The sequence below is a fragment of the Xenopus laevis genome, chromosome 6S, assembly GCF_017654675.1.
Source record: "Xenopus laevis strain J_2021 chromosome 6S, Xenopus_laevis_v10.1, whole genome shotgun sequence".
NCBI classification, from domain to species: domain Eukaryota; kingdom Metazoa; phylum Chordata; class Amphibia; order Anura; family Pipidae; genus Xenopus; species Xenopus laevis.
Window position 1 is genome coordinate 21,065,322 of NC_054382.1, and position 18,665 is coordinate 21,083,986.

The 18,665-nt window shown below is 41.9% G+C and overlaps 1 protein-coding gene across 10 annotated transcripts in view; it reads right to left on the reverse strand.

The window, feature by feature from the left end:
• The window catches only part of cacnb2.S (calcium channel, voltage-dependent, beta 2 subunit S homeolog), a 186,561-nt gene that overhangs the window by 23,450 nt on the left and 144,446 nt on the right, over window positions 1–18,665 (reverse strand). For all 10 annotated transcript variants that reach the window (XM_041567433.1, XM_041567429.1, XM_041567434.1 and 7 more), the window contains 3 exons: window positions 17,173–17,295; window positions 3,582–3,718; window positions 756–832 (listed from right to left, as the gene is read on the reverse strand). In XM_041567433.1, coding sequence (XP_041423367.1) covers window positions 756–832; window positions 3,582–3,718; window positions 17,173–17,295 — 337 coding nt within the window. The remainder of the gene's footprint in view (window positions 1–755; window positions 833–3,581; window positions 3,719–17,172; window positions 17,296–18,665) is intronic.

An 18,665-nucleotide genomic window follows, 5' to 3' on the forward strand; every position in this document is an offset into this window, starting at 1 on the left:
GCTTCTATGACATGTGAACTTCAGTTTCTGTTTAATGATTTGCAATAACCCTTAAGCTAATCTTTTCACAAGCTGCTCATAGCACACGGAGCACCTGCGTGTCACGGACACTCCTAACAGAATCCAAGATAGTGATTCCCTGTGTATTACTTTGAAGGCCTGAATCATTATTGTTATAGAGATGCTGAAACTGTAGGCTGGTGCAGTAAGTTCAGTATATAAAATGCAACATTTCTACCTATATTTGTTTTTAGGGTTTAGTTCTCCTTTAAAAACCTTTTTACTGCAATAACTATCACACGGGGGTCTGTCTGCAATCTGATCTATAGGTATTTATACGTGTGTGTTTATACTGTGTATACTATATTTTACCTTCTCTGGCTAATGTATTTAATTGTTGAGTGATGGGACTTGCAAGGTTTTAGCCCATGTAAGCCATGGGTTTTCCACTGCTTGACTACTCACAGCTAGAGAAAAGTTGCCTGGGAGGGAAGGAAAAGGGGAAATAATTTGATAAATGATCAAAAATCAACCCAAAAAGTCAGAAAAAGGATAAAAAAAATGTGCTAAAATTAGAATCAATGGGAAATTGCCAGGAATCCCTCCTGAACCTCTGACTAATCTCCCCAAAATTGTGTTTCCATTAGTTCAGCTTTAATTATGGGTTGGGGAAAAAATTAGCAGACATTGAAGAAAGGAAAAAGCTTAGTTCATTATAGTAGAACCAAGGGCATTCCTTGAAAAGCTTTGCTTACCGGATGATGGTGGAGTGGATCTTCTAGAGCTAGGTACCACATCCCCCAGGCTGGAAGAAGAGTTCCCCCCTGATTTACTGAGATTGAGAAATCAATATGTTAATTACGTTGGTACAAATATGGCTGTTTCCCTCTTTGGAGCATATTTGTAATGAAATGATTAAGTTGGAAAATATAGACCATACTCCATACCCACAATATATTATGGGTTGCTATCCCATTCATTTAATTAATGATATTTATTACAAGCAGTACAACAGGAGTGTTTTAATGCTATGCGGCTTTATAGAGATGATATTGCAACTTTATATTGCTCCAACATAATATAAGACAATATCATCATTTCAGTCCTTTACACATTTTATTAGTATATATGTTTATCATGAACCATCACTCATTCACAGCTCTGATATCATTGATTGATCGCATTAAACCCTAGTAACACCTGTTTGCAGGACCGCCACCAGAAATCGCAGGGCCCCATACGACAAAATTTCCTGGGCCCCCTATTGGTGGTCAAGGCCCCCCATAAAAACATTTGTGGCCAGGGCCCCCCATTTAAAAATATTGGTGGCTAGGACCCCACAAGAGAAAGAAAAATTGGTGGACAAAAAATTGGTGGCCAGGGCTCCTTAAACGTCCATGCCTTCCCAAAGTCAACAGCTCTCAGAAAGACGGGGGGCCCGGCTAATCAAGTAAGTGTGGCGTGGCCGGACCCCCCTTACCCTCGGGGGCCCCCTACAACTCTCACCCCTGTCCCCCCCCTGATGGCGGCCCTGCCTGTGTGTTTGCTTTAGGATTCTGACTACGGTTTATAGAAATAAGCTGCTGTGTAGCCATGGGGGCAGCCATTCGTGGTGAAAATGGCCTATAGGGCACACTTTACATAGCAGATAAAAGATGAGCTCTGTGGGATTGCAAAGAGTTTAGTCAGTGTCGGACTGGCCCACAGGGATACCAGGAAATAATAGTTTGGAAAGTGGGCCTACTGTCTAAGGTTTTCTGGTGGGCCAGTCCGACACTGAGTTTAGTTATTACACAGGAACATAAACAGGGCAAATACCATCCATGGCTCTCTGAATGAAAGCTCTCTTTATAACACAGGACAATAGGATACACAATTGTTGGAGATGATTGGCAGAACAAATAGAAACGTTAACTAACGGGCTGGTGTATACAGGTTGTGATAGACACGTGTCTGCAGATTAGATGACGGGCTCTTTTATAAACACTGGGCTAGCTTGCACCCGGGCAGTAACTCATAGCAACCAATTAGAGATTGTCTTTTCTCAGCCATAAACAAGTAAAATAATAAATGTGCATATCTGATCGAGTTTTAGATTTACCTATACCAGATATACCATGGCCTGGATGATTGAAAATCTTCATAGGAATATCTGATTGGTTCAGCAAAGGAATTCCAACGGCACACAGGACTGTAGGAAATCTTCAAAATGTATTTCAAAGCGGAGTGCGATGCAACGTTTCGGGGAGTAAAACCCCTTTGTCAAGCATGACAAAGCATGATGCTAGACAAAGGGGTTTTTCTCCCCGAAACATTGCACTCCACTTTGAAATAAATTTTGAAGATTTCCTACAGTCCTGTGTGCCGTTGGAATTCCTTTGCTGTACTCTGTTGTGGGGCTTGCCGAACCTCTACCACTGTGCACCAGGCATATCGTTGTTATTGATTGGGTGTGCGAGCTCCTGCCTTGTTCCTAGATATCTGATTGGTTACCACCTAGGCTTGGGCCTAGAGCGGCAGGATTTTAGGGGGGCGGCATGCTGCCCAACCACACGAACATTGGTTCATGCACTGGGGATGCGTTGGAGATACAATCATTTTTTAAATTTCCCGTGTGCCAATCCCCATTGCTCATGTCCCCCTGGAGGGGACAGGGCCGACGAACGGTAGTGGGCCTAGGGGCGCCCACTATGTAAATCCGGCCCTTGTTGCCATGGGTTACAACCCAGGTGCAAAGTTGCCCCATTTTTTTAAATAACCCCCAGGCTTGTTCAAATTCCAGAAACTGGCAAGCAACACACAGCACAGCAGGCAAGTACCATAACATTTACAGATTATCCCTGGTTCCCTTTCCTACAAGAGCTGTGTCATTGGAAACTAGAATGAAAGTAAAGGCAATAAATACACGGTCATTCATTGTATACATAGGGAATCATATATTCATGTTGTTAAAATAGAAGGACATATATATATATATATATATATATATATATATATATATATATATATATATATATATATATATATATATATATATATATATATATATATATATATATATATATATATATATATATATATATATAGGTCCCTTTGGAGCACCAGGATGTACCCAGTTTTCCATATAAAAACAATGGAGTTTTGGTTTTTTCAACTGCATCATTCAGTGTTTTATCACACTTTAATCTCATTCATTTGCATAGTGCAAGCCTTGTGTTAGGAGCAGGGGCCACCATGGCAGATCCACCACCCAGGAATATATTCTTTAATAGGGTTGCAACAGATGGAATAAAATAAAAACAGATGGAGCACAACAGGTTGGCCAGGTTGTTATAGAGGAAACAAATAACTCCATTGAAAAATGGAATATACTATGGATCATCTGTCATATTTTAATTTAGTTTCCACCTGCCCATGCAAACAAACCCAACATAAAACTGTAACAGTTCTTCTGTGCAACTGGGAATGGTTTATATTGTCTCTGCATTACTCTGCATGTCCTGTAGTATATTAGTCATGTTTGGTTGCCATGAAGAAATGTTATGTTTTTGAACCATTGAGTAAAACAACAACATTGTTACCTGGTATGGAATTTCCCCTGCTTTGCTTTTTGTTCATGTTGTATTCTCATGTTTTCTAGTTTCACTGGACTAGGGATAAATCCTATTTCACAGCCTTCTTTTACCAGTCGGCCTATCCACCAGTCATTATTAAATTTCTAAAAAAAAAAAGAAAAATAATCAAGTTACTTATACATTTAACATTGTGTCAGTAAAAGTAAATACACACCAGGGTATAAGTAGAAGTTGCAAGATCTTTGTAGGGCACCTTTATTCTTTATACTCTGGGTTCTGCACACATATACATAGTTTGGATCTCAGCAAACATAGGTATGGATGGAGCACATAAGACGCAGTCTCTGCCGCAAATAGTTATTTATTGAATCACACCATACATAGTTTGGATCCCAGGTCCTTCTACACTCCCAGCATCCACTGTTGCTCACAAATTTTTATTTGCGTGCGATACAGTGTTGAAGTGGAGACTTTTGCACCATTTGTGAGTTAAGGCACAGATCAATGTCTAATGGAACAGATACAGCTGCTGCCCAATACTCCAAGTCAAGACTAATACTTTAGAGTGCCACAATGCTGTGTTTCTCTTCTTTATTCCCATTTATTATGTAACTGGAAAACAGTATCAGACTGGGACACGAGGGGCCCACCCAAAAACCTTTGACCAGGGACCCACCAATTAATCTTAGACCAGGGGCCTACACTTAGTACTATTTTTCTTCCTCTCCTCACTCAACCTCCATTCTCCTAGTCTCTTTTCTTTACATACTATACTCTATGTTTCCAACTATTTAGCCTCTTTGTTCTCATAAAAATAGTGAATAGCCATGAAATAGGCCAAATGTTTAGCAGCATGAGGGGCCACTGACACCTGGGCCCACCGGTAGTTTTCCTGGTATCCTGGGCCAGTCCGACACTGCTGGAAAATAATCAAACAGGAGAATGATCTGACGGCACTTCCATTCAGTAGATAACATTGAGTATGCCAGATTCTGGATGTGTGTGTGTTCATTGTTGCTATAAGCTGTGAATGTTATCTAGAAACACATTATCCAGAATGTTCCAAATGATGGAAAGGCCGTCATTCATAGATTCCATCTTCATCAAATAATTCAATGTGTAAAAAATTTTCCTTTTTCTTTGCAATAGAAAAATAGTAGTTTGTACTTGATCTCAACTAAGATTAAGCCTTATTGCAGCAAAACAATCCTATTGGGTTTAATCAATGTTTAATGCAAAAGATTTTTAGTAGACCTGAAGTAATCCAAATTACAGAAAGATCCTATATCAGGAAAACCCCAGGTCCTGAGCATTCTGGATCGCAGGTCCCATACCTGTAAAATCTGCTTGTACTTTTATTTTACTGATATGATTTGGACTAGTGCATCTCTTTCAAGACAATAGGGGTCATGAAGGCTATGGAATAGAGAAGAATATTATAATGACAAAGTCATATTGGGGCTCATTTAAGAAATGCAATAGGGAATCCTGAAGGATGACCAGACAGGTATGGGACCCATTATCCAGAATGCTCGGGACCTGGGGTTTTCCGGATAAGGGATCTTTCCGTAATTTAAATCTCTGTGTCTTAAATCTACTAAAAATCATTTAAACATTAAATAAACCCAATAGGCTGGTTTTGCCTTCAATAAGGATTAATTATATCTTAGTTGGGATCAAGTACAAGATACTGTTTTATTATTACAGAGAAAAAGGAAATCACTTTTTAAATTTAAAATTATTTCATTATAATGGAGTCTATGGGAGACAGCCATCCCGTAATTCGGAACTTTCTGGATAACGGGTTTCCGGATAACAGATCCCATACCTGTAGTTGTATATTGTTTTTTCACTTGTAAAAACAAACGCTCCATACCTATGTCTATTTGTCAGAATGTGTTTGAATGCTTTGAGCATTGTCAGGGGGAGATAGTGCTTAGCACTGTACCCATCATCCATACTGCATGAATGGAGATAGGATTGGGACATTATTTCCAACACTGGAACCAATTGTTCCAGTGTAGAAAATATATTTTAAATGTGAAAGGCTCGGATACAATTTTATGAGCATTAATAAATCAGGCCCTTTTTCAGGGAACACCTTCACGTTTCTTTTAAATAGATGCCTCCATGCCAAAATACCACCTTTTCTTAATAACTGAATGGACAATTCGTTCACTGACATTATCTGATTCTCTCTCTTATTAGCCCTAATTTAAATAAAAAATAAAGCTACTCGGCCTTGGATTTTCTTCTTTAGCTTAGCTTTATGATTTCATTATTGACAGTTAAATTGTTAAAAGAATTATTATTTGTTCCCTTCATGCATTTCTCAATGGGAACGTGTTAATAAAATTACGTATTTTTCCATATTTATTGTCATTTCAATCTGTATTTCTGTATTTTATTTGAAAGAAAGGAAACAGATGTTTGTATGCCTCCACAGACTGAAAACATATCTTATTTATAAAAAAAATGGCTTGCATTCAAGAAAAATGGAATTTTCACAGGTATGAATGACAAAAAAAATGAATATTATTTGCATATTATTTGTAAGGCTGAAGCCGTTTTTGTAGCCATCTTAACACCGGCAAACCGGAAGGAGGGTGCAAAGTTCAAAAAACTGATGCAAACAAACATTTGTTTAAGCATTTTGCAGCCCTGCCTTCCAGCTTAAAATGAATAGTCACTAGTTTTGGGCAAAGAGATCTGCAGTCACCTGATTAATAAAGGACTGCCTGCATTCAGCAGCACTGTATTCATAAGGGGTGGAAGGGGGCACATAGTAAAAAATTAAAAGTAATTTTTTGGATACTTCGACCATCGAATAGGATACTACGACTTCGAATTTACTTCAAATTCGTTTTGATGCAAAATAGTTTGAATATTCGAACATCGGATAATCGAAGTACTGTCTCTTTAAAAAAACTTCGACTTCAATACTTCGCCAAATTAAACCTGCTGAAGTGCTATGTTAGCCTATGGGGACCTTCTTCAGCATTTTTCTCCGTTTTTTGAAGTCGAAGTAAAATCGTTCGATCGTACGATAAATTCGGTCGAATCGTTCGATTAGAAGGATTTTACTTCGACCGCAGAATACCCAAATTCGATGAAAAAAGTGCGAAAGTATTTAAATTCGATGGTCGAATTTCTAAGTATTTTTTACTTCAAAATTCGACCCTTGATAAATCTGCCCCTAAGTGTGAGGTGCAAAGTGCAGCCAGACCTTTATCAATATAGAAATCTGGACAAAGGGATGGGCTGGTGAAGTCAGAGGGTTGGCCCTGTGACATCAGAGGGTGGAGTTATGATGTTGGGGGCATGCCTAGTGATGTTAGGGGTGTGCCTAGTTTTCTTAGGGGTGCGTCTGTTGATTTTAGGGGTGCGGCTATGACATCATGCCCTCACTGGTCGTGAAATGTTTGCCTAGTTTTTTAGACTTTAAAAACTGGGTAGGAATTTTGGAATCAAGACAGTCCCCTAAAAACTGGGCTATCCAGTTCAAAACTGGGCAGGTTGCAACCCTAGACCGAGAGCAGAAATATACTCTGTATAAAACTATTGGGCACACACTTCTGCCCCTTCTTGTTCTTGCACTTGTGCCCCAGGTCTACAGACTGCCCAGTGGCAGAACTACCGGGGGAGCAGGGGGTGCGATTGGACAAGGGCTCGCACCTCCTCAGGGCCCCCCCGGCAGCTTGCGCCATCGCTGAAGCCGGTCAGTAAAACGCGTACGATGGGGGGAATCCCGGCTGTACGTCCCGCACCCGGGCCTGCCCCCCGCTAGTTACATAACTGGGACTGTTAACTTCTTTCCTAATAAGCATTTGGACATGGTGCAAAGTCCCATTCTGCCCATCTGGTTCTGCGCTCAATGCCCCTGCTGTCCTATTAAGTCAAGCCATTCTGGTAAGGGTACATTACTGCCCTCAAAATGAAGTACAATTCTTCCAAAGAATATGGGTTATAATAATGGACAATTAACTGGCAAATCCCACACATGGGGGAACAAATGCAATGGAAACATAATCTGCTTTAAAACCTTACCTTTGTAATAACATTATTTCTTATGTGAAGCTCCTGACATGCCCTGGATTTTTGCTTTCTTTTTGGACTCTAGGGGTTTTTGTTGGCTCTTGTCAAGCTTTGACCAAGGTACCAATATTGTATGAAGAACAAGATTAAATTTGATGCCTTAAACTAGGCTATTGATGTCACAATGTAAAAAATGTAAAAAAAAATTAAAAAGGGATAACACATGATACTTGAGATATAAATGTATATAGAACTGGCAAAGAAAACATTTTACCCTCAAAATACATAATGTGAGATTAGTTCGCAACTTATTTTCACGCCCCCATCTGAAAGCTGTTAAATAAAAAAATATAGAATTGCCAAATAAAACATTTTACCCTCAAAATACATGCAATGCAGCAAAAATATGTACCAATAATTATGTAAATTAGCTGGAATGACTAAAAAAAATTCACACCTCCTTCAACATTTCTGTAATTGATAATGCTGATTCAAATTAAGTGGTATTTTTATTTTTTTTTCAGTTGATGACATATTACTTTCTTACTTCTTTAACATTTAAAAAATATTTAGGGGTTTTAGTTGGCTCTTGTCAAGCTTTGACCAAGCTACCAATATTGTATGAAGAACAAGATTACGGTAAAGACAATGGGGCAGATTCACTCATCAGTGAAAATTCGCCAGTGTCCGCTTTGCACCCATCGCAACACTTCGCCAACGATAATTCACTAATATGCGGTTTCATCCTGGGCGCCAAATGTTGGCGACTTTTCACTAGCGGTATTTCGGTAATGCGAGCATATCAAAGCGAAGATGCGCTAGTGTTAATTTATGCCTATCGAAAATTCGCTAGTGATCTTGCGCTTAGGTCAATTTGCATAGGGCGGGAAATTTAAAGATGTATGGACTTTTTTTGTCAATGTTGGTTCAAATACTTAAAGGGATCCTGTCATCGGAAAACATGTTTTTTTCAAAATGCACCAGTTAATAGTGCTACTCCAGCAGAATTCTGCTCTGAAATCCATTTCTCAAAAGAGCACACAGATTTTTTTATATTCAATTTTGAAATCTGACATGGGGCTAGGCATTTTGTCAATTTCCCAGCTGCCCCATGTTATGTGACTTGTGCCTGCACTTTAGGAGAGAAATGCTTTCTGGCAGGCTGCTGTTTTTCCTTCTCAATGTAACTGAATGTGTCTCAGTGGGACATGGGTTTTTACTATTGAGTGTTGTTCTTAGATCTACCAGGCAGCTGTTATCTTGTGTTAGGGAGCTGTTATCTGGTTACCTTCCCATTGTTCTTTTGTTTGGCTGCTGGGGGGGGAGGGAAGGGAGGGGGTGATATCACTCCAACTTGCAGTACAGCAGTAAAGAGTGATTGAAGTTTATCAGAGCACAAGTCACATGATTTGGGGCAGCTGGGAAATTGACAATATGTCTAGCCCCATGTCAGATTTCAAAATAGAATATAAAAAAATCTGTTTGCTCTTTTGAGAAATGGATTTCAGTGCAGAATTCTGCTGGATCAGCACTATTAACTGATTCATTTTGAAAATTTTTTTTCCCATGACAGTATCCCTTTAACATTTCCACTGTTAAACCACATGTCCAGGGAACCATATTAAAGACAATTAGAGATGTCGCGAACTGTTCGCCGGCGAACTTGTTCGCGCGAACATCGGGTGTTCGCGCTCGCCGGAAGTTCGCGAACGTCGCGCGACGTTCGCCATTTTGGGTTCGCCATTGTTGGCGCTTTTTTTTGCCCTCTCACCCCAGACCAGCAGGTACATGGCAGCCAATCAGGAAGCTCTCCCCTGGACCACTCCCCTTCCCTATAAAAACCGAAGCCCTGCAGCGTTTTTTCACTCTGCCTGTGTGTGCTGAAGAGATAGTGTAGGGAGAGAGCTGCTGCCTGTTAGTGATTTCAGGGACAGTTGAAAGTTTGCTGGCTAGTAATCATTTTGATACTGCTCTGTTATTGGAGGGACAGAAGTCTGCAGGGGTTTGAGGGACATTTAAGCTTAGGTAGCTTTGCTGGCTAGTAATCTACCTTCTACTGCAGTGCTCTGTATGTAGCTGCAGTGGGCAGCTGTCCTGCTTCTGATCTCATCTGCTGACTGCTGCAATAACAGTAGTCCTTGTAAGGACTGCTTTTATTTATTTTTTTGTTGTTTTACTACTACTACTACTACTACTACTACTATAAGAGCCCAGTGCTATTAGTCTAGCAGTGTTGGGGAGTGGGACTGGTGTGCTAATCTGCTGCTCCTAGTAGTTCAGCAGCACCAACTTTAATTTTTTTTTTTTAATATTCATTTTTTTTTATTTTACTTTTTTTTATTTTACTACCGCTGTAGTAATGTATAAGTTGACCTTTTAGGCATTATTTGCCCTGTAGGCATTATTTGCACACTGTTTTCTTCAACCCGCCATCTAGCTGTGTGACATTGTTCACATTCTGTCTAAATATCCATAATATTACCGTCTCTAGAAAAACCACTTGAGTTACTTTTTTTCAAGCAGCATTCATATATTTTACGTAATCCGTATCCACCGCTGTAGTAGTGTATACGTTGACCTTGTAGGCATTATTTGCACACTGTTTTCTTCAACCCGCCATCTAGCTGTGTGACCTTGTTCACATTCTGTCTAAATATCCATAATATTATCGTCTCTAGAAAAACCACTTGAGTTACTTTTTTTCAAGCAGCATTCATATATTTTACGTAATCCGTATCCACCGCTGTAGTAGTGTATACGTTGACCTTGTAGGCATTATTTGCACACTGTTTTCTTCAACCCGCCATCTAGCTGTGTGACCTTGTTCACATTCTGTCTAAATATCCATAATATTACCGTCTCCAGAAAAAACACCGGAGTGACTTTTTTCAAGCAGCCATAATATATTTTACGTAATCCGTATCCACCGCTGTAGTAGTGTATACGTTGACCTTGTAGGCATTATTTGCACACTGTTTTCTTCAACCCGCCATCTAGCTGTGTGACCTTGTTCACATTCTGTCTAAATATCCATAATATTATCGTCTCTAGAAAAACCACTTGAGTTACTTTTTTTCAAGCAGCATTCATATATTTTACGTAATCCGTATCCACCGCTGTAGTAGTGTATACGTTGACCTTGTAGGCATTATTTGCACACTGTTTTCTTCAACCCGCCATCTAGCTGTGTGACCTTGTTCACATTCTGTCTAAATATCCATAATATTATCGTCTCTAGAAAAACCACTTGAGTTACTTTTTTTCAAGCAGCATTCATATATTTTACGTAATCCGTATCCACCGCTGTAGTAGTGTATACGTTGACCTTGTAGGCATTATTTGCACACTGTTTTCTTCAACCCGCCATCTAGCTGTGTGACCTTGTTCACATTCTGTCTAAATATCCATAATATTACCGTCTCCAGAAAAAACACCGGAGTGACTTTTTTCAAGCAGCCATAATATATTTTACGTAATCCGTATCCACCGCTGTAGTAGTGTATACGTTGACCTTGTAGGCATTATTTGCACACTGTTTTCTTCAACCCGCCATCTAGCTGTGTGTATTATCGTTTCCAGAAAAACCAACTGAGTTTTTGTTGTTGTTGTTGTTTTTTTAAAAATAATGCCAGGCAAAGGCAGGCCGCCACGCAGAGGCCGTGCTAGGGGCCGTGCTGCTATGCAATCCTGTGGCCCTAGCAAATTGCCCAGTTTTAAAAAGCCAATGACCCTGAACTCCCAAAATGCTGAAGAGGTAGTTGACTGGCTTACACAGCACACCCCATCCTCTACCGTTTCTAACTTTACCACAACATCCTCCTCATCCTCCACTGCTATGGCCACCCCACGTAACACTTCCTCCACCACCGGTGCCCCTTCTTCACTGGGGTCAGAGGAGTTATTTTCCCATGAGTTTCTTGAACTGAGTAATGCGCAACCATTATTGCCAGAAGAAGATGAAGGAGATGAGGACCTTACACCAGATTTAATTCTGGCAGAGAACACGATAGAGATGGACATAATGAGTGATGAGGAGGAGGTCCCCGCTGCTGCTTCCTTCTGTGATGTGTCAGAAGAAATTGATGCATCTGAGGAGAATGATGATGAGGAGATTGATGTTTTGTGGGTGCCTAGTAGAAGAGAGCAAGAGGAGGGTAGTTCAGATGGAGAGACGGAGAGTCAGAGAGGCAGTAGGAGAATAAGACTTAGAAGAAGCAGGGAGGACAGCCCGCAGGGATCAGTAGGGCAACAACATGTATCGGCACCTGTGTTCAGCCGGCCAACGCACCCGCCATTGCCGCCAATACCGCCAACTCCGCCAACTTCTACTGTTACCGCCAGATCGCACACTTCCAAAAAGTCAGCAGTGTGGGATTTTTTTAATGTGTGTGCCTCTGACAAAAGCATTGTAATTTGCAATGAGTGCAGTCAGAAACTGAGCCTTGGTAAGCCCAACAGCCACATAGGTACAACTTCTATGCGAAGGCACATGAGCGGCAAGCACAAAGCACTTTGGGAGCAACACCTCAAAGGCAACAGGCAAACTAAAAGCCACACTCCTTCTGGTCCAGCATCTTACTGCTCTACCTCTGCTCTCCTTGACCCGTCTGAACCACCCTCCACTCCGCCTTCCACCTTGACCACCTGTTCCCATTCCCAGTCATCTGCCACCAGCCAAGTTTCTGTGAAGGCCATGTTTGAGCGTAAGAAGCCAATGTCTGACTGTCACCCCCTTGCCCGGCGTCTGACAGCTGGCTTGTCTGCACTCTTAGCCCGCCAGCTTTTACCATACCAGCTGGTGGACTCTGAGGCCTTCCGCAAATTTGTAGCAATTGGGACACCGCAGTGGAAGGTACCCAGCCGCAATTTTTTTTCTAAAAAGGGAATACCACACCTGTACCAACATGTGCAGAGCCAAGTTACCGCATCTCTGTCACTTAGTGTTGGGCCAAAGGTCCATATGACTACTGACGCATGGTCCTCCAAGCATGGTCAGGGCAGGTATGTCACCTACACTGCCCACTGGGTGAACTTGGTAATGGCTGGGAAGCAGGGAATGGGTAGCTCAACAACAACAGTGGAGTTGGTGTCACCGCCACGGATTGCACGCGGTTCTGCCACCACCTCTACTCCTCCATCGCTCTCTACCTCGTCTTCTTCTTCTTCTTACTCTGCTGCTGGGTCCTCCTTCTCCTCCTCCACACCTGTGCACCCCCAGCTCCCCCTAGGCTATTCGACGTGCCAGGTACGCCGTTGTCACGCTGTCTTGGGGATGACGTGCCTGGAAAGCAAAAACCATACCGGATCTGTACTCCTGTCATCTCTGCAGTCACAGGCCGATCGGTGGCTGACCCCACACCAACTGCAGATCGGAAAAGTGGTGTGTGACAATGGAAGCAATCTGTTGGCAGCGTTGAGACTAGGCAATTTAACACATGTGCCCTGCATGGCACATGTGTTAAATTTAATAGTCCAACGTTTTGTCTCCAAGTACCCAGGATTCCAGGACGTTCTCACCCAGTCCAGAAAGGTGTCGGCCCATTTCAGACGTTCCTACACAGCCATGGCACGCCTTGCTGACATTCAGCAGCGCTACAACATGCCAGTCAGGCGTTTGATTTCTGACAGCCAGACTCGCTGGAATTCAACGCTCCTTATGTTGGAACGTCTGCTGCAACAACAAAGGGCCGTCAACGAGTACCTTTTTGAACTGGGTGGTAGGACTGGATCTGCACAGCTGGGGATTTTTTTCCCCCGTTACTGGGTGCTTATGCGCGATGCCTGCAGGCTCATGCGACCTTTTGAAGAGGTGACAAATATGGTCAGTCGCACCGAAGGCACCATCAGCGACCTAATACCCTTCGCTTTCTTCCTGGAGCGTGCCGTGCGACGAGTGACAGATGAGGCTGTAGACCAGCGTGACGAGGAGCTGGAAGCGCACGATTTCTGGTCGGAATCACCAGAACGAACCCAGGCACCTGCTGCAACGCAGGGAGAGGTGCCAGAAGTGGAGTCAGAGGAGGAAGGTGGCTTTGTGGAGGAGGAGGAGGAGGACCAACAGGAGCAGGCTTCCCAGGGGGCTAGTGGTGACCTTTTGGGGACCCCTGGTCTTGTACGTGGCTGGGGGAGGAGACCGTGGATGATGCAGTCCTTGATAATGAGGAAGCGGAGATGGATAGCTCTGCATCCAACCTTGTGAGAATGGGGTCTTTCATGCTGTCATGCCTGTTGAAGGACCCCCGTATCAAGAGGCTTAAGGAGAAGGACCTGTACTGGGTCGCAACGCTACTAGACCCTCGGTACAAGCATAAAGTGTCAGAAATGTTACCAACATACCACAAGTCCGAAAAGATGCGGCATTTACAAACCAGCCTGCAAAACATGTTGTACAATGCTTTTAAGGGTGATGTCACTTCAGGAACTCATCAACATTCCAGGGGCAGAGGTGCCAGTAATCCTGCCACGAGCACACCTGCAAGGACAAAGCCCTTTGGCCAGTCTGTAACGTCAGACATGCAAATGTTTTTCTGTCCAAGGCAGCGCCACAACCCTTCTGGATCCACCCTCAAAGAACGCCTCGACCGGCAGGTAGCGGACTACCTGGCATTAACTGCAGATATCGACACTCTGAGGAGCGATGAACCCCTGGACTACTGGGTGCGCAGGCTTGATCTGTGGCCAGAGCTGTCACAATTTGCCATGAACCTCTTGTCTTGCCCAGCCTCAAGTGTGCTCTCAGAAAGGACCTTCAGTGCAGCAGGAGGGATTGTAACTGAGAAGAGAACTCGCCTAGGTCACAAAAGTGTCGATTACCTGACCTTTATTAAAATGAATGAGGGGTGGATCTCGGAGGGTTACTGCACGCCGGAAGACTTGTTCTGACTTCTATGCAGCTGTCCTTCTCTTCAAGCCTCATAACTCCACACACAGCTGTCCTTTAGCGTCCTCCTCCTCCCTCCGCCACCGTTACAAACTAGGGTGCAAACCCTACTGGTTTAATTTTTTCTGGCCTCTGTGCTTCAGTGGCTGCAACCAAAAAAACTGGGCAAACAATGTCTACAAGGTCAACGTATGGCAAAAAATGACTATTTTCAGCATTTATATGGCATATTTTTTCTGGCAACTGTGCTTCAGTGGCTGCGTCCAAAAAAATGCATATTTTCTGCATTTATATGGCATAATTTTTCTGGCAACTGTGCTTCAGTGGCTGCGACCAAAAAAATGCATATTTTCTGCATTTATATGGCATAATTTTTCTGGCCTCTGTGCTTCAGTGGCTGCAACCAAAAAAATTTATATTTTCAGCATTTATATGGCATAATTTTTCTGGCCTCTGTGCTTCAGTGGCTGCAACCAAAAAAATTTATATTTTCAGCATTTATATGGCATAATTTTTCTGGCAACTGTGCTTCAGTGGCTGCGACCAAAAAAATTACTATTTTCAGCATTTATATGGCATATTTTTTCTGGCCTCTGTGCTTCAGTGGCTGCGGCCAAAAAAACTGGGCAAACAATGCCTACAAGGTCAACGACGTTGACCTTGTAGGCATTGTTTGCCCAGTTTTTTTGGCCGCAGCCACTGAAGCACAGAGGCCAGAAAAAATATGCCATATAAATGCTGAAAATAGTAATTTTTTGCCATACGTTGACTCAACGTATATGGCAAAAAATGACTATTTTCAGCATTTATATGGCATATTTTTTCTGGCAACTGTGCTTCAGTGGCTGCGACCAAAAAAATGCATATTTTCTGCATTTATATGGCATAATTTTTCTGGCCTCTGTGCTTCAGTGGCTGCAACCAAAAAAATTTATATTTTCAGCATTTATATGGCATAATTTTTCTGTCAACTGTGCTTCAGTGGCTGCGACCAAAAAAATGCATATTTTCTGCATTTATATGGCATAATTTTTCTGGCCTCTGTGCTTCAGTGGCTGCAACCAAAAAAATTTATATTTTCAGCATTTATATGGCATAATTTTTCTGTCAACTGTGCTTCAGTGGCTGCGACCAAAAAAATGCATATTTTCTGCATTTATATGGCATAATTTTTCTGGCCTCTGTGCTTCAGTGGCTGCAACCAAAAAAATTTATATTTTCAGCATTTATATGGCATAATTTTTCTGGCAACTGTGCTTCAGTGGCTGCGTCCAAAAAAACTGGGCAAACAATGTCTACAAGGTCAACGTATGGCGAAAAATTACTATTTTCAGCATTTATATGGCATATTTTTTCTGGCAACTGTGCTTCAGTGGCTGCGTCCAAAAAAACTGGGCAAACAATGCCTACAAGGTCAACGTATGGCAGTTGTTTAAAGAGAACAGTAGATTACTAGCCAGCAAAGCTACCTAAGCTAAAATGTCCCTCAAATCCCTGCAGACTTCTGTCCCTCCAATACAGAGCAGTATCAAGCAGATTACTAGCCAGCAAGCTTACTATCATCTGTCCCTGAAATCACTAACAGCTCTCCCCCTACACTATCTCTTCCAAGCACACACAGGCAGATTTTTCAGATACATTTTTGCCCTTGATCCCCCTCTGGCATGCCACTGTCCAGGTCGTTGCACCCTTTAAACAACTTTAAAATCATTTTTCTGGCCAGAAATGTCTTTTCTAGATGTTAAAGTTCGCCTTCCCATTGAAGTCTATGGGGTTCGCGAACCGTTCGCGAACCGCTCGCATTTTTGCGCAAGTTCGCGAATATGTTCGCGAACTTTTTTTCCGACGTTCGCTACATCCCTATAGACAATAGAGTTATTGTAATGCCCTACACATGAGCCCACTGGAAAGTTAATGTTCCATATGTTGGAAAATGTATGGGGGAGACCGGTTACAAAAAAAAATTTTTCAGGACTTTTGCAGGCAATCACTCTGAAAAAAGGAAAAGTTGCCAGTGTTTTTGAACTTTGATGCATTTTCATTCACAGGATATGATGTGATAGAAGATTGAAGAAGATCTAGCTACTCCTTTGCACTTCGCCTGGTCTGAGCTGGCGAAGACATGTCTGGCGAAAGAGGTAACGCTCAGTAAAATCCGCATTTTAGTGAATTTGCGCAGTTATGTTCATTTGCCAGAGCGAAATTGCACCTGTCGATAGAGTGCGAATGACCAATATCAAAATGGCGCCTGCGTCCGTTAGTAAATTTGCAATGTCCCTGCAGGTGGTAACGCTAGCAAATAGCCACTTCGCCCTTTAGTAAATCTGCCCCCATTTCTTAAACTAGGTCATTGTCACATGTCACAATGTAAAACAAATGCTAAAAAGGATGATGAACACATGATACTTGAGATATCTGCTTTCCAGGATCTCTGCACCATCATATTTCTTTTACCTCCCTAAAAATGCAGTGAGATTAGTTAGCAACTTATTTTCACACCCCAACTGAAAGCTGTTAAATAAATAAATATAGAATTGCCAAATAAAACATTTTACCCTTAAGATTAGCTGGAATAACTATAAAAATGATCACACCTCCTTCAACATTTCTGTAAATGATAATGCTGAGTCATACTAAGTGGCAATTTCATTTTTTTAAGTTGATGACATATTACTTTCTTACTTCTTTGACATGTAAAAAATCTTTAGCTTCAAATGAAATGGCCATGCCTGGAACAGGAGCCTCGTCATCTCGCGCTGAGCTGTAGCCAACATTGGTCCGAACAGCAAATGCAACTGGTTTGGTCTGGAAAGAAACAAAAACAGTCCCTGATTAATCATATAAAAATTGATAATTAACCTTTTGATTATGATCTCATTGCAAAATGTACACAATATGAAAAATGTTATGTGTTCCTCCCCAAAAATGAGAGCACAATGGTGGAGAATGCAGGCCATGACAGGTCCCTGTACTTAATGTTGTCCTATAGCCAATGATAAGAAAAGTTTTGGCCTACCCCACCAACACTACACCAAGTGACCTCTACAGTTTAACATAGACGTTCGACCATCTCATAATTCTTTTCAAGAAGTCTTATTAGCATATTTCTTTCATTTGTACATATTCACAATGTGGAGTTCTCTATAACATTGAGCTCTCTTGGGTGTCACAGTGAGCTCAATTATAGAGTGGCTCTACCATTGGGAAAGCCTGAGGCCCATATTAATCAACATTTTCCAGTAACGACCCCAATCGCCGATTCAAAGGTTTTTGGAAAATCAATGATCCTCATCTGGCACATATAGGAAAAAAGAAAAGATATTAATGGTCTCAAAGTGCTTATTTACTGATGACTCATCAGAAAGATCAATATACTGTAGAGCAATCTCTTTTGAGGAGAACACTGCATATGATCAGGGCCAGGGATAGAAAAGAAGAATGGCGGAAGGCCGGGGCTCCCTACATGAGACAAATTCTAAAAAAAAAAAAAACAAGGATTGCCAACCTAAAACCTGCCAGTTCCCAACATTCCATAATCATTGAATAAGCTCTATTTTATGTGTAGTAACATGATTTCACTTATTAGTTTTAAGAATTTTTTGGGTTCAAGCACCAATTTGATTTGGCAGACATTTTTGTAAGAAGGTCCAAAAACAACAAGTGGGCTCAGGTCACTGCAGACCTTCCCAAATCTGCAGATGAAAATGATGTTAGTTGATGCTTTGACATTCTGCCCCCAACAGCAAAGAAGCATCAGCATGAAATCACTAATATAGGCTTGACCAGATCATTATTTAATGTCCCTGCAGAAGTTTTATATGGTTTTGTGTTTCAGTCTAGGGAGACACTTGTCAGATGCATGTGCTGTGGATGACGATGAACCTAGGCATAGGTAAGCCTAACCACATACCCAGAACACCCTTATGTCACTCATGTATGCTCTCTGCACTAGAGTCCTGCAGCGGGTCGGGTACCCACGGGTTGCCCGCAAAAACCTGTGGTACCCTGCGGGTTGCAGGTAGAAGTTTCGGGAACGGGTATAGACGCAGTTTGGGTCGCAGGTCTTCTCAATAGCAAGTTTTACTCCTTTTTTTCTGATCACGCCAACTTCCAATGATGTCACTTCCGGTTTACAATGACACCACTTCCTGTTTCTTGATGGTCAGCGGGTACTT